Source organism: Pseudopipra pipra, chromosome 9 (assembly GCF_036250125.1).
Source record: "Pseudopipra pipra isolate bDixPip1 chromosome 9, bDixPip1.hap1, whole genome shotgun sequence".
NCBI lineage: Eukaryota > Metazoa > Chordata > Aves > Passeriformes > Pipridae > Pseudopipra > Pseudopipra pipra.
This window is the reverse complement of record NC_087557.1, coordinates 26,780,067-26,796,564: the sequence shown is the minus strand read 5'-3', so window position 1 is coordinate 26,796,564 and position 16,498 is coordinate 26,780,067. Positions and strand designations below refer to the sequence as shown.

Below are 16,498 nucleotides of genomic sequence, written 5' to 3'. Positions count from 1 at the left end.
ACAGATCATCCACCACGTTTGCTTCAGAAAACAGAGAACTTCCCTTCTGGGTTTTCAAGGGGGAAACAGAAAGCACCAAGGAACACAAATGTGCTTTTCTTTTCTCTCTGTGACTGAAAAAGCAGATGGATGTTCACATTCCTGAGGAAACACGCTGGGAAACTTTAAAAAAAAATGTGTTATCATAGAATGAACAATAAGATATTTATTTTAGTGGAATGTTTAAAATTTCTCCAACAATATGCCAAAATCTGCAAAACATGATTATATATATACACACAAATATTTAAAATGTTTACTATCATTCATTAATACATTTATCGTTCATAATACGTTTCCCATTTTATGTTATTTTTGTTGATGTTTGTACATAACTCAGTGAGCAAGAGATTTTATTTTTAATAATTGCATATGTTTAATTTCCCCAAAACGCTTAGAAAGGTGTCTGAAAATCATACACCTTTACACTAAGTTGTTTGGGGTTTTTTTCCTCATGTAAAACAAAGCATGGGATAGGAAAATTCCTGTAAGTAAATTAAAGACAGGGAAGGGTGGGAGGATTTTTCTGGGTTTCTTAAATTTATGCAGAATCATTAGTTTTTCTATGAATGCATAAACCCTCTTAATCCTTCTAAGGGATTTAGCTGATCTTAGGTTTTAATTTCCTGTCATAACCCTTTCTCCAGTGTTGTTCTGACTAATCTTCCTGAATTATTCACTGTTCCTTCAGTCTGCCAAACTGTAAAAAACTACCTTATTTTTGTGAATTTGATGAAATACATTAATTTTAAATTATATTGTTTTATTAAGTGTAGGTTAAAGACTTCTTTTCTCTCTAGACAAAGGATATTAATCTCATTTGTCAGTGCAAACACGTCAAAAATCTGTTGCTGTAGAATATGGAACATAAACCTACTGGGCTGTTTCAGAGGACAGTGCAGCCTTAATGGTTTCATGTATATTCATATATATATATGTATAGTCATATATCTGTGCTGAAATGGTGTCTTGCACAGAAGCATTCTAAATTCAGACACATGTCCCATAATGATTTAAGCTTCAGGTGAAAGAGCCAGATTTCACAGTGAAGCCCAGAGCTTTCATCACAAGGTGTGGTGAGAGTTGCTTCCCACAGGCACAGCTCCTGTTCGGGAGCACTGCAAACAACCCACAGCCTGTTCTCCTGCAGCCACCCAAGTGTGTGCAGCACAGAGGAGTTGGTGATGCAGAGCTGGTTGATTTGCACAGGCTTTGGCCTGTACAGCTGTTCTGTGGTAACATTCTCCTAAATTCTGTGAGGTGCTTAAATCATACCGATGTTACAGGTGAAGACACTGACCACTGGCCTGATACAAACACATGTGGCCACCCACAGTAAAATCAGGTCTGACCATACACTGAAGGCAAACTCCTAATATATTTATAATAAAAAAAACCCCAGCTATTTCTTTGATTTTCTAGTTCCTTGTTCTTTTTGCATGTACCATTAATTTGTATTAAAATAAGAGACGGTGACATCTTTAACACACTTTTCTGAATTAACTGACCAAGTGTGCTGCATTCCTACTGGTACCTTTGTTTTCACACCACCCCTGTGCACTTACCTCATTTCACCCTTTGCAAATTAGAGCCAAGACATTTCTGGTTGAAGTCCTCTATGCTTTATCTGTCCAGCAATATACATTAGAATATATATTTACATACTGTCATTTAATACTGAACACCAGACCCACTGAAAATTTCAGAGGATATACATTTTTCAAACTATTAATATGATAAACTTCATTATTTTAATGTAATCTTTACGTGACTGTTGTTTTGATATACAACATTACTAAAAGGTACGGTCATAGGGCTTTTGCAAACATGCTTTCTTAACCAAAGTGCATCATTTTGCAACACCTGTGAGATGTAAACTACTTGCTTTTGTTCTTTGCACTGTATTGATTTGTTGGACAACCCAACAGAGGCCTGATAAAAAGGCTGCAGCACTCGTTAAGAAAATAGTACTTTTAAAAATTAGTAACTTATTAGACTGTTTTTCAAAACCAGTGAGAAACTTGTTTTGTAACAAAGTGCTAATTCTTTAAACATTAATAAGCAATTTTTTTTCTTATAAGCATCTAAATATGCAACTGTTAATTTTGAAATAACATACTCATAGAAGTTGCACAAAATCTAGTAAAGGTTAGGTTCTGTATATCAAACATCAAATGTCACATTCTGTGTATTCCATGATAAACATACAATATATAGAATTTAAGTCTGATGCACAGTTTTGTATTACACATACCAAAAAAATCCTGTTGCTCTTACACAAATGCTATTGTCTGAAAACTTAATTATAAATATGTCACAAAAATGAGGGAGTAAATATTGTTAATTTTAAATAATACGTGAAGAAGCTCCTGGAAGCTTCCAGTATTTCCAATGGAGCCAGTGCCAGGTGGCTCCAAGTTGGACCTGCTGCTGGGCAAGGCTGAGCCCATCAGTGACAGTGGGAGAGCCTCTGGAATAACAGAGTTAAGAGGGGGAAAAATGTGCAACAACCTGCAGCTGGAGAGAGGAGTGAGAATATGTGAGAGAAACAGCTGTGCAGATACCAAGGTCAGTGAAGAAAGAAGGGGAGAAGGTGCTCCAGGTTCAGAGTTTAAGCAAAGAAATAAACTTAGACTCTTCTGGATTTGAAAAAGTTTTGTGTATTACCCACTTTTTGGTGTTATACTCTTGGAAACGTAAGTAACGTAAACATTAAAATGACAATACGGCAAACTTTTCCACAAATGTGTCACATTGCTGGAGAATAAAAAGAAAAATTAATTGCGTGAATTCCCAGCTAATAATTTGGTGCAAACATGTAATACAGTTCCTAACCCACAGGTATTTTGTTTCTTGGCCATTTCAAATTTCCACAGTCTCACCACTCACCTGTGACTGTGATGTTTAAGTACATACAGTTCGTAGCCTCTCAGTGTAGCAGCTCCAGGTGGGCAGCAGCAAAGCAATTGATTATAACCAAAATGCTTTTCTCAGTCAGGGAATTGTTTTTCTAAACTAACAGCTTCTTAAGTAGCCACCGAGATTAACCCCTTTTCCAAAATAGGAAAGTTAAACACGTGAACGCAGCTATGGCTACTGAGACATCTAAAAGGTGGGTTGTTGGATGGGATTAGGGATTGCTCAGAGCAGGAGTGACACAGCTCTGCTGAGGGCTGACATTTTCCTGTCAGGGCCCACATGACCAGCAGGCAGAGGGAATTATGGTGTACTGAAGGAAATGTCTTCCATCAGAGGAGCGGGATGAATAAATGAAGACAATGTTTCTATGGGACACTCCTACACTTCTCTCAGGGCAGCTCTGACCTCCCCTCCTGGCAGCAGCCACAGTGGGACACCTCAGCCCGTGGGATAAGGAGGCTGCAGGGGTCAGGGCTCCACCACCCTCAGATCCTCATCTTCCCCCCAGGGCACATACAGTCTCCTCTGCCTTTTGGGAGAGAGCTCCAAGGCCAGAACATGAGAAAACCCCTTTATCCTCCATGACAAGGGGTAGGTGACAGAGCAGCTACAAAGCCTGTTCCTTCCAAACACATTCTCTTACCTATGAACAGTGAATACACTTAAAGATTTGAGAAAATCCATTTGTGTCATGGTGAGGGGCTGAACTAGGTCATTAATGTGCTGGCCCTCAGCCTGGGCACAGAACAGGCTCCTTTGCCACAGTCATGAGTCAGCAGGACTTCACAGAGGTTTTGGGCCCCTCATGACAAGACACTGAGGTGCTGGAGCATGTCCAGGGAAGGGCAGCAGGACTGGGGAAGGGTCTGGAGCACAAGGAGCAGCTGAGGGTGTTTAGCCTGAAGGAGGCTCAGGGGGGACCTTATTGCTCTGTACAACCACCCAAAAGGAAGCTGTGGACAGGTGGGGTTTGTTCTCTTCTCCCAGGTAACAAGCAACAGGATGAGAGAAAATGGCCTCAAATTGCACCAGGGTAGGTTTGGATTAGGTATTAAGGACAAATTTCTTCACTGAAAGGGTGGATGGGCATTGAAACAAGCTGCCCAGGGAAGTGATGGAATCATCATCCATGGAAGTATTAAAAATAAATGTGTGGATGTGGCACTTGGGGATAAAGTTTAGTGGTCAGCAGGGCTTTGCTCGGTAACATCTGGATTTGATGATTTTAGAGGTCTTTTCCAACATAAATGGTTCTATGATGCAATGGCCCAGTGCAATCAAGTGTAATTTTACTTCTGAATAAGAGCAACAGTCACTTTAGTCACATGACCAGGTTAAAGAATCCCCCATTCCACAGAATTAAACCACATGAATCCTGTACCCTTCAAATAACTGCTGTTACCAATTTTACATTTCAAGACTAAAATAGCTAGACACAACTAAGGTAAGTTTTACATTAGCTTAGCCCTAGCTCTACTCCTTTTCATTTGCTAGAAAAGAGCATTTGATAGGTAACTTCATGCTCAGCCATGCTGATTTATATTAAATTTACTTTGAACACATAAATGCTCCTGTTACTTATCAATGCCCCCTGGGGATGTTGGCCTCATTTGTTATCTCGAGAATTTGGATTGTTTTACATATAAAGAAAAAAAATGATCCAGGTAAACATCACTTTCACATATCTTCAGTGAAGATTTATGGCACATAAACAAGACCTTGATTAGCTATTTCAGTAGTTATTGAAGCATTTGGTGTTAAGGCTTCTGCAGTGTACTTTTTCCAGCTGTACTACACAAGTTTACTTCTCAAGGCGTGCAACTTTCACTTCTGAGTCATGTAAGTAGCCCTGGGCCTTAACTTTGCTATTGCTCACTTTAAGCAGAACAGAACTTGTTTACTGCTTGAGGAGCTGAAGGTAGATGCAAGGTCTTGGCCTTTAACAGTTTAATCTTTACAGGTACATCAAGATCACAAGGCTCTAACTCACATTGTTAGGCAATAGCTCATTACCCAAATTCTCAGCTCTGACTTTATCACAAGCCACCTTTTAACTATGAAGCTACACATCATACACAGCTTCAGTGGAACTCAGAGCCACAGTCAGGTGCTTTGAGTTTTACATAATGATTGGGAATACAGAGATTAAAGAAAAGGCTGGGCACACCTGAGTACCCTTTTGATCTAAATCATATGACTACAAGCTAATGGATAACTGGCATATTATCACCCCCATGACACATAGTGGGAAAGATTAGGGATGAATGTTGTATTTCCAAGGAAGTCTGCTTTCCAGGAAGCCCAGTCTTCCACTCCTGTACTGACAGCATTCAAACTGAATGTTGGATTCCTAGAAACTGACCTTGAACAGTCCATGCTGACTACAGCAGATGCAGAAATGAGTAAGCTGACATGGTGCATGAAAATGTGCCCCACCTCTGTCAGTCACATCTATGCTCTGAGCAACACTGCAGTGCCCAGAGATTAAGTCTTGACAGAAAAATCAAACCACGTTCCTTTACCTAGTAGCAAAGGCACGAGGAATGTGAAGAGTCTTTTACTACTGCAACATGAAAACTAAGCATTTCTATCTCCATTCTAATGGAGCTGTAGTAAAAGGCCTTCAGTAGGGAGAGCTTCCACAAGTGCAGCCTGCACTGCTTTCCTCCTGACAACTAAACAGAAAAACAGTAGACAGGGTGCTCTTTTCACAAGTTTAATAGAGTTACAAAAGGATACCACTGCTCTATATGTAACACATGGCTAACCACATACACAGCATTGTCACTAAGGTCAACAGGGCTTGATGTACAGATACTGATCATTAGTATTTTCTATGAAGGTACTGTCAACAGGACAAACTTTCCTTCAAGTAAAAAAGTTACTGCTTATAACTATAACATGATCCCTTGACTCAGATGCAATGACTTAGTCAAAGTTCAGTAACTGATGCTTGCTCTTTATGTAAGGCATTCTAGTTTCCACTCAGGCTGAATGTTTATTTCTGCTTGGCGAAATACTCTTTACTTTTCTGAACATCAGGCTTGATTGTGTCACTCCCAGGCTTCCAGCCAGCTGGGCACACTGAAACGATACGAATGTTTTAAGTCTTACCAGCTGCTTCTGCAGAACACGTTTTACACAACAGCAAGGCAAAACAGCAACTCAGAACATGTACACACCTTTGCAACATACAGATGGGGCATTCAGGGTCACATTATGTTCAGTTTGTTTTACTCATTTCCATTTGTTCACTGGGCAAGTGAACCAGGTGTCTGCCCACAGAACAGTGTTCACACATGCACCCCCTCCCCACTCCACTTAAGAGCTTCAGAGAAGCTCAACAGCAAGGTAACACCAACTCCAGCAGCCCAGGCCAGAGAGGCTTTAACACCATCTCAGTACACTTATCTCCTGGGATCCAGTCCAGTCTGTATTCCCTTATCTTTAATTCACCCAGGGCCCTTTCTCCAGTTTAACACTGAGGGGGGAAAAAGTGTTAAACTGTCACTAGTTCCCCTACATGGCTATCAGAAAGCCACCATGACTCAGAGGTTTCATGGTCTCAAATTTGCAGCAACAGTACTCCTTGTTTACAGCCATGCAATGTCTGGTGCTTGCTCCACACAGGACTGGCAATTACAGCTACAGAATTCTCAGCTTCTGAGTGTTGCTACACACCTTACTCTGGTCTATCCTGGTTTAGATGTCACTGCAGTCCTAGTTCTAAAACTCGCCTACTCCAAGGCACAGTAAACCCCAAAAGGCTTCATTTGCATGACATGTGACTGCTCCATCAGGTATTTGGGATGTTCCCTCACCTGACATGTTCAGAAAGACTGACTCTCTTCAGGCTATACCAGAGCCACAAGAGCAGCTTATTAAAATAAAACCTGCCATTGATTTACCTGTTCTGAAGCACAGTAAGTATGCCCAGCAGCAACACATGTCATTAGTTAATGACAACAGAAGACTACCAACACCTACATAGCAATTTTGAGTTTCCATAACTTGGTTTAAACTTTTCATCTGCGGTGCCTTTTTATTTTTTAATTCCTGCAGAAAAGCTGCCAGCCTGAAGCACCTTATCACCCTTGAACTATGGGCACAGACTCATCCATTTTTCCCCTCACTACACATTGACAAAAAGATCAGCAGACTTTCTGGAAATTTGAATGTTTTGCCTAGCAGACTGCATCAAACACTACCTTAGAACTGGTGGTCTCAACCTACCAAATCCAAGAGCAGAATCTAAATCATGCTGCTTCATGTTCTTCATTTCTGTCTCAAGTATTTTCTGTCCAATTGAGAGGGACACAACTGCTCTGTGCTGGACAAGATATCCATCACCAAGTTGATTTAAGTGATATCTCAACATTAGCAAGTACTCAATGGACAATTAACTGGAACAGGATAAAGCACTACAGTGTCCTTCAACAAGCAGCTTTACAGAACCAGCTGCATTACAAAAGCTACAATTACTTGCTGTGCACAGATTGATGTGGACTTAGTACCTTTTAGTAAACCTTGATTTATCCTGCCTACTCAATACTGTTCCTCAGAGAAAGCATTAAATTAAAAAGAAGAACTCTTACCTTCTCCATGTTTATCTGTAAACTGGAAGGCCTGGACAAGTCTGAGGGTTTCATCAACAGAACGGCCAACAGGAAGATCATTGATAGTAATCTGCCTCAAGATGCCCTTGTCATCAATTATGAACAGGCCTCTAAAAAAACAAACAAAAAAAACAGCCCCAAAGTTAAACACAGCTTTTTGAAAGACTTGAGTAGATTGAAATGAGTTTCAAAAACTCAAAGTTCAGTATTCAGTTATGGCAGTGTCATCTAGTATTACTGACCTCTTCCTAAAAACTAACACCTTTGGTGCATGCATAGCACTGAAACATTAGCAACTAAAGGCTTAACATTCAGCAGCAACTAGGAAGGACAGGAGGCAAGTCAAAACACTGAAGCAGGAAAGAAATGCTTCCTGTTTAAGGAAGATCCTAGTAAAAAAAGACAAAATGGAAGAGAAACCCAAGGAAAAAGTAAATTCCAAGAGAGGCATTCTTACATTCAAAAAAAAAAAAAAAATCCTACACACTGTTCTCAAAACCCCAACCAGAAACAGCTCATCAGTCCTCCAAAGTCAGGTTAAATCAGCAAAAGTTCAGCTCCCTCAGCAACTTTTACTGAACAGTTGGCTAAAAGATAAGGCCTGGGTTTTAATTAATCTGTACTTTGATCACTAAATACCCGTAATCATTCTCATGACTATGTAGGTCTTGCATTACCAATGTTTGCAGAAGCTCACCTGCATGATACTCCTGCACTGTGCAGCATTTATCTAACTAGACAAAAGCACAGGAAGCCTAAGCACTAAGGAGAACCAAGTAGCATCTCTCCTTGAAGGAGTTTACATGTAGAACAGCCAAGAGCTTCAGCCTACTGCAGGTGTTCAAGTGTACACAAGCTCTGTGTTCATCTGACATGCTCCATGTACTGCAACAAGAGACTTTATCAGCAAGTTTACCTTCTGGTGTATTTATTACCTGTATGCAATACCTTCATCCTCCTTAAGTACTCCATATTCTTTGGCAATGGCACGTTTTGTGTCAGAAACCAAGGGGATTTTCATAGTACCCAAGCCCCCCTGTTTCTTAGGAGTGTTGATCCTAAAAGAAGGAAGTTTAAATGTTAAAAATATGGGCAGTTCAGAAGGAAGGTTAAAGGAACAACAGAAGCTGATCCTTTCTGCAGTATTGTACTCAGTCAGCCAGCAGGCAACAAAAGAACTGACCAGTGTGCTCAGTTCTGATCAGAGGCAGCTGGCACTACAAATACTTCCCAAGTGCCTTTGACACTTCATTAAGCAAGTTTGAATACACTCAGAATTCAGTTTCTGCAAGAACTGAGGCCAGACAGAACATTCTATTAGGTTAAAATGATGATTCTTACCAGGCAAGGTGACAAAAGTGAGAGTCAACAGAAGCTCCAATTACTTCACAGTTGATTTTCTTGAATTCATCAGCTCTGTCACTGTATGCAATAATTTCAGTTGGACAGACAAAAGTGAAGTCCAGGGGGTAGAAGAAGAACACAACATATTTTCCTAGAAAAGCAGTATAACCAGTTAACCTCTCAGCTTTTTAAGAGTTATCATATTTGGTATCAACCATTCAAATTCTGATAGAGGGGAAAAGGCTTAACACAAAACTACCTTTAAAGATTAAATGACAAACTACAGATGCCTTTATTTTAAGACTTGCTATATATATATATATTTATATGTAATGCAGAATCCTACCCAACTGAAGCCTCCAAAACCAGACTGTCAAATTTGACAGGGAATGCCTGTCTCCTGAGCCTATTCCCACAGGCCTGCCCAGAGTACACCTCGGGGAGTGCTACACTAGAAGACCTCGTGGCTGACAATTAAAAGAGAAATGGCACAGGTCTGAAAGGCTACAAGCCAAGGAGACATGTTAACTGAGTAGGGGAACAGCCTATACCTACTCACCGCCCTCATGCAGCCTGCAGCATGATTAGAAACCTGTTTCTGAAACCATCAACATTAGTACTTGGATACTTCAGACTTTCCCTTTACTGTAAGCTTTTCTGGCAAGGCAAACATGTTGCTAGTACTCCAGAGAACAGGACTTCAGAGGTTAGAGGAAAGAATCTACTTTCCATTGACAAAGATGGAAGAGAAGATTTTGCTGTTACACCAGTCTCACTGTGATACACAGGGCAATAAGCCTGATGCAAGATTACAGTTTAGAGGGGTTTTGTGTTAATTAACAACAGTTATCATAGGTGGGACATCCAGTCATGCTGCTGACAGCTTCCCAAGCATACTCCTGCCACCACTGAGAACCACTGCAGAAGTTCCATACTTCAGTCCACTGCCAAGTGGTCACTATTACTCTGGAACCAAATCAAGATGTATCTTTAGATACCCTTCACTCCTGCCTATGGCCAGACTATCTGTGTAATTAGAGAAGCACAAACTTACCTTTGTAGTCAGAGAGTTTGATGTCTTTGAATTGTCCATCTGGCATCACAGCCGTGGCAGTAAAGTCAGGGGCTGGTTTTCCAATGAAAGCCTTTCCCGAAGACATCTTGATTTAATCTAGACAGGAGGTAACACCAACACAGTTTAGATAATGGTACCTTTGCACCTGGAAGTAAGCATTTATTCAAAGCCTTTTATCAATCTAGACTGAACACCAAAGACAACTTAGACTTGCTACACAAGGCTTCAGAGTGACATGGGTTTTAACTTTGTCACCTGGGTAGTCAAGCCACTACAGAGATGACCAGCACTTCAAGATGTTTGGCTCATAGCCTCCTAATGATACAGTAATGGTTATCTAACCAGTAACAGCTCAGAGTCTGGGAAAGGGCTAGCCTACAGCCTAAGCAGAACTCAGAAATATCTTCCCATTCCACTTGGTGGATGAGTAGAAAGTCTGTTTTTTAGAACCTTCCGATGAGAAGACCCTTGTTCAATTTTACAAGGGAATTTAAGACCTCAAACTTGATCTTCCCGTTGATTCTGAAAGAAAATAACTTCTGTTAATCCCTAGGGAACAGTGCTCTGCATAACAACACTTTAAGCCATCAAACAATTAAATCTTTTTTTATTTGCAACCAGAAAGACTCGTGGTACATGTGGAAATCGCATTCTGTGTTAACAATTAAAATTTCACCAAGTCTTAAATCAGTACAGCCAGGTTGTTTTCTCCCCAAGTCCATTGAAAAAAAGAGTAAGACGGTACACAAGGACAAGAGAACTCTACTTCTGGCTGCCTGCCCTAAAAGCTAGTCATCTGTAATACACCCTGTGCAGTATTTTTTGCTCAGTCTGGGAATGCAGTATATCACTTTAGAATTCCAGTTGCATCCAGAGCACAATCTTTCAGATTGCCAACTCTATAAACCTTATTTCTGCAGCCCACAAAATATTCTTAAAAGTGATTTCACTTAAATCATTCTAAACACCGCTACAAGCACTAGCTGCCTTGGAAATAAAACCACCTCAGAGGTTAGCATGAGTCTCATGTTGCTAAGGAAAGCCAAGATTCAAGGATTCTTCCATGTTGTGCCTGCGAGGCACTAAGTCCGTTCTAAAAAAAGTTTGAGAGCACCTCATTTCTTGGCTCCTTCCCCTTTGCCAGGCACTTTGTTCCTGGAGAACTGGCCCTCCAGTCAAACGTTTAGCTTTCAATCCACGTGGTTTTTTGTGTTTTTTTTTTTGTTTTTTTTTTTTTTTTAGCAACAGTTTTACTTTTGAAAGTTTCTCTCGAGCACCCTGGCAGTATATAGACAGTAACCATCCACCTCTCAGTTTTTATTTTGAGAAGTGCCAGCACGTTCAGTGTTTCTAAATGCCTATTGCAACAAAGCTCCTTATCCCCATGTTCACCCAAGGGTTTAGTCTTCAACTGCAGCAGACTGGGAGCGAGTCTTGCAAATAAAGATGGCCAGAACCAGAGAGTATTTGTAGATTGCAACTGAAGCAGCCTGGCAGCAGAACATCAATAATCCTGTACTCACAAACGCAGGTGCTGTTCCCAAAGTGCAATTCTGCACAAAGAAGGGTGGAACAGCCATTGCACAGTATTTGAGATGCCTCCAACTGGCCGGTTTTATCTTATAAGCAAAAGCTGTTTGGCCTGGAGTGCACGACCCCACATTTTGTCACTGAATTACATTCTTTTCCGTTACTCAAGCTCAAGGTCACACTTTTGCTCAGTACTGCGCCAGTCCTCCTACATTTGTTCCATCAGCAATCCCCTGGAGTATTTCACTAGGCAGGTATTCAATGTCAAGCGGAAGCCGTCGGACTGCTCTTTGATACTTCCCCTTCCTAAACTACAATTATCGCCCCCATTTTCGATAACATGAAAATCATTTAACATCGGCAGGAGATCTCGGCTGCCTGGTGCTGCAAGAGAACCATCTGCTTTGCTCGGAGAACCTACTGCGACCTGCCAACCTTTCTGCTTTTCTGTCTGGGGTCAGCACGTGTTACGCTCGGATTTTTAGCCACAGCATTTCCTAACCCACAGAGTAACAGACCACAGAATCATTGTTATTTCCTTTCATTCCGGAGGAGAGCCGAATGAACGCTGTAAGTCAAATACGCTCGGACCCGGTCAGAGCAACCTTTGTTGCTCACAGCCGCAGACGGCCTCAATTATCTTCAAACGGCAATTATAACAAGCCAGGCCCGCTCTCCGAACCAGCAATTCATACCTTTAGGGTGCCTCGAACAAAAGCGAAAGGCCGTTTCAAAAACACACCCACTTTGCCACCTCCAGACCGTCACAAGAAGGCGGTCGAGATACGGGAGCTGCGGCCAGAGAGCGACACCGCACCGAGGGCACCGCACCCGGGCACCCCCCCAACCACGGGGCTGCGGGGCGACCTCCGAGCCTCCCCCTGCGCCAAGGACACCGCTACCCTGCTCTGGGACAGGGGACACCCGCCCCCTGCATGCCCCCAAGCCGAATCGAGCACTCGGGTGTGGTTTGTTGTTTTTTTTTTTGAAGCTTAGAAGTGAGATGCCGACGCGCATCTCGGGGAGAAGGGGCCGCTCAGCTCCCGGCAGCCGCGCTCCCCCTGCGGGGCTCCTCCCGCGGCTCCTCCCCGTGCAGCGCTGCGGGCAGCTCTGATAAAGGCCGGGGCGTTGGAAGGACTTATCTGCCCGCTAAAAAGGAGAGGAGAAAGCTGACGGCGGGAAGCGGGCGGCAGCCCCCGCAGCGCGCTCCTTTTCGGGGGCGGGACGCGGCGGGCCAGGGCCAGAGCGCTGCGCGCTTCGCTCAAGGGCGCACCCGCGCAGAGGGGGAGGGGAAGGCAAACGAGAAAGAAAGGAAAAAAAAAAGCCACGCGCACAAAAAAAGCGCCCAGAAAATAAATTTAAAAGAGGGGCAAAAAAAAAAAAGGGTAAAAAAGGTGCAAAGCCGCCCCCCGCCCCCCAACCCCGCGGCGGTGCCGCACCCGCGCACACACTCACGCGAAGGCCGGGCCGGTCCCGCACACGCAGCAGCAACAACAGCGCTCCTGAAACTGCGGCGGCCCCGCCGCGCCGCCCCCTTTATAGCCGCGCCGATCTCGCGAGGGGACGGGCCCGAGGCCGCGGCGAGGGGCGGCCCCGCCGCCTGCCAGGGCAGCATGACTTGGCACATCGCGGTTATCGCGGCGGGCCGTGAGGGGCACCCCCGCTGCACTGCGCGCAGATAAATCCCCTGGAGAGAGGGCCGGGAGGTGCCGTGGAAGCGTCAGATGTCACGGCTGTAAACAATTGATGGGCCTAGTGCGAGGAGAAATTGCTTTCTTAATGCCTTAATTAACGAAGATACCGCTGTTAGAAGTCCTCAGAGGGTTCACAGCACTTTGAGGGAGCATAAAAGATGACCGGTGGTTATTCAGGTGAATTAAGGGTTGGCCACTGACATGAATAACACAAAACCTATAAACAGGGCAATGTGCGTTCAGAGTGCTGCTGATACTTCAGTGATACTTCAACACTGTTCAATTCAACGTGTTATAGAGGGGGGGGTGTCAAATCTCCATCCTCTCGCTCTGCATTACCCACTGCCTCCTCAACCTGGCACTCATTCCCGAGGCTTTCATTGATTCTTGCCCATCAATGGAAATGCCTACCCAAGCCATGCAAGTCAGCAAAAACAGCTGAAAACTAAATTAACCTTTGAGCTTCAGTGGTAGGATGGAAACTCTCGGAGGATACAATTACTCATTTCAGGACGTTTTGCATCATTCACAGGGTGAAGCTGCTCTGAGGGATATTTGGCCTCAGTGAATCCTCATAAGCATTGTGTTTGGATCCAAGACAGAACTGAAGCAGCATGGTACTTTTTGAGGACCAAACCCCGAATTTAAATATTAAATCTTTATTAGATAATGAATACTAAAGGCCATTAGGCACATATCAAGGACAAACATGCTTGCTTTAGTCAAAAGGAAGAAATGTGTTTAGCAACTGATTTTCACTTGTCTTTTTGCAGTTTACGGTTGTGTTTCTTATACTTGTTAAAACTTGATTATAAATTGTCATAAGGAGAAAACCACAAAGGATTAACACACTTAAATGTTCATAATTGAGATCGCTGGGTAGTGCTGCTGGGTGACCATGCCCACGGGGTGTTTCACCCAGAGATGACTGGTTTGGGGACCGGATTAAATTAGTTTTAAAACAATAAAAGCACATGTGTACTCAGGAAAAAATCTGCACTCACTTCTTGCAAATAATTTATTTAATGCTGTTTCTACTGTTATAGCATGCTTACTTAATCTTTTAAAGAAAGAAGTTTGCTACTTTCTTAACATCAATGTTGCCATGAGAATCCAGGTCTATATAGTGAGACATGTATGTACCTCCCTATCACCTCAGGCCAATGAACCCGTGAAAGATTAACTCCTGAAAGGTCAGGCAGTCCTAATTAAAACCTCTAGAACAATGTAGTCCTAATGCAACTCTGGCATGTTTACCAATTTACAAATCAGAAATTACTTTCTCATGGTTTCTGACTCCTTTAATGCTGGTTATGCTCATATCTCATACTTTCAGGTGCATAATATACCCAATATGGTATGCAGTTTGTTCCAGGTTTGTGCATCAGCATTGCATTTCCATTCATACGTCCATGGCCTCATTATTTTTGATTAATTTCTGAGCTTGTCTTTCCAAACATCAATTTTTTGGAGGTTTTAGAGTAATAAATTTTCAGGGCCACTCCTTGTTCAGTGAGCACCTGGGTCTCTCTAGCTTTTTTCAATCTTTAGATGTAAGATGCTATTTAAATTAAAAAAAATTAGGTTTCCCAGGAAATAAAGGGCATGTCTACCCCTGCAGGTGCCAGAAGGATGGAGTTCTCTCCCCACCTTGCTTTTCCACACAGCAGTGTAACCATGGTGTAGTGTTCTGCTAAAATAGCTGCCAGACAGGATCAGCTTGTACCTGATTAGCATGGAGCATCAGAGGCCCAGGGAGGCCTCTGCACCCATCCACACAGACAGGGACACAATAAGTAGTTAATCTATTAACAAAAAGGAGCTGGCAGGCCCTGCTGTGCCAGAGCACTGAAACCACCCAAACTGGGAACCAAGCTAGATTTTACATCCATCACTTTGATCACAGTATCTCCCATGTATCTTTCTTGGGAATGGGCCCCTGATGTGAAAAACAATCACACTGCTGTGTGTAAAAATAAAGGCAAAGAAATGGGTCCTGTTTCAGAACACCACCACACATTTGGGTTTCCATGCAGTTTGTCAGAGGAGAATTTGAAGTTTTTGTGTCCAAGACTACTAGATTAAGATGAATTTAGTTGGAATAGTAATGTGAACTGGGTTTGGGCAATACTGGACATGCCCCTCGAGCATGCCTGCCCTGTAATGCCAGTGTGTGATGACATCCTCATGCATGAATCCTGAACATACCAACTTCTGCATACACGTGTTACTATCAGGGACACAGTAAGAGTAAAATCCTGGCCATGTGGGGACAATTTAATATAATATATGCAGAAAGTCAAGTGAAAAGTCAACAACTGACATGTTCCCAAGCCGTGGGGCATTTACGCACGAGCAGCTGGTGCACAATCATTGTAATGAAAACAATTTCTTATCATTAAATATACAATGCACACATTTGCTTTCCTTGTTTTGCTTAAATGAAGACGGTATTTCTAGGTAAAAATGTCTTGCACTACCTCTTCCTTCTCTGCATTTCTTCTTTTTTCAATTAGCAAGCTACTACTGTATGTTTGGATAATCACTGCCTTTTGATGACAAAATGTTTTAGCCTTCCTTACCTTTTCTCTTTTATTCCCTATAATGTTATCGGAGGCTGAGGTTTGTTAAGGTTTTCACATGTGATATTTATATAAATCAAACCTCTTCTGTTGCATGAAGACTGTGGATTTTTAAATGTATTTGTGATGCACAGGGTCTCCATAAAAAGAAACTTGGCAGTGATTCCTCCCGCTTTATTCTTTCATTTTCTCAAATTTTCTATTTCCTGTTAATTTTGTTGTCTTGTCCTTGCACTTTCCTTCCACTTTCCTGTATTTTGTCAAAAAAGGCTGTGCAACAGAAAAATCTGGTCACATGCATGCCCAAGAGATTAATTGACCTTTGTGCCTTTAAACCTCCTGAGCAGTTCAAGTCAGAACAGCAAAGAACGAATCTGCAGCAGAATTATCTTTCTGGAAATAAATAACAGGCTCTTCAAAGCCCCACCGGATATATACATTGCCTTATTTCTGATCTAATCTTTATCTTTTCAAGTTCATTTCAAGCCTGGAGTAAAAGTCAAAACTGGCTACCTACGTGTTGGGTTTTTTTTTAATGTTGTGTTTAAGTGTCTCGGTTACAGGCCGAAGTCTGCTCCAGTGGAAGGCTTTGACTTAACCAGTAGCAGGGTTGTTCCTGCCCAGCAGAAAGCACTCTGCTGAAAGAGCCTGCTCTAATCTCTGAGCAAACCTCCGAGCAAACAAAGAAATGCATTCCTG

General features: G+C 42.4%; 1 protein-coding gene and 1 long non-coding RNA gene across 2 annotated transcripts; one reads left to right on the top strand and one right to left on the bottom strand.

Moving 5' to 3' along the window:
- Positions 1-5,658: 5,658 nt before the first annotated feature.
- On the bottom strand, positions 5,659-13,086 carry PRDX1 (peroxiredoxin 1). Its single transcript, XM_064665385.1, has 6 exons — positions 12,979-13,086; positions 9,973-10,089; positions 8,916-9,069; positions 8,510-8,632; positions 7,554-7,684; positions 5,659-6,042 (listed from the first exon to the last, which is right to left on the bottom strand). The coding sequence occupies exons 2-6, from the start codon at positions 10,076-10,078 to the stop codon at positions 5,957-5,959; spliced, it is 600 nt and encodes a 199-aa protein (XP_064521455.1). The 5' UTR covers positions 10,079-10,089; positions 12,979-13,086; the 3' UTR covers positions 5,659-5,956.
- Positions 13,087-13,262: 176 nt separating this feature from the next.
- On the top strand, positions 13,263-16,225 carry LOC135419188 (uncharacterized). Its single transcript, XR_010432853.1, has 2 exons — positions 13,263-13,394; positions 13,750-16,225. It is a non-coding gene; the product is annotated as an uncharacterized LOC135419188 (long non-coding RNA).
- Positions 16,226-16,498: the final 273 nt, after the last annotated feature.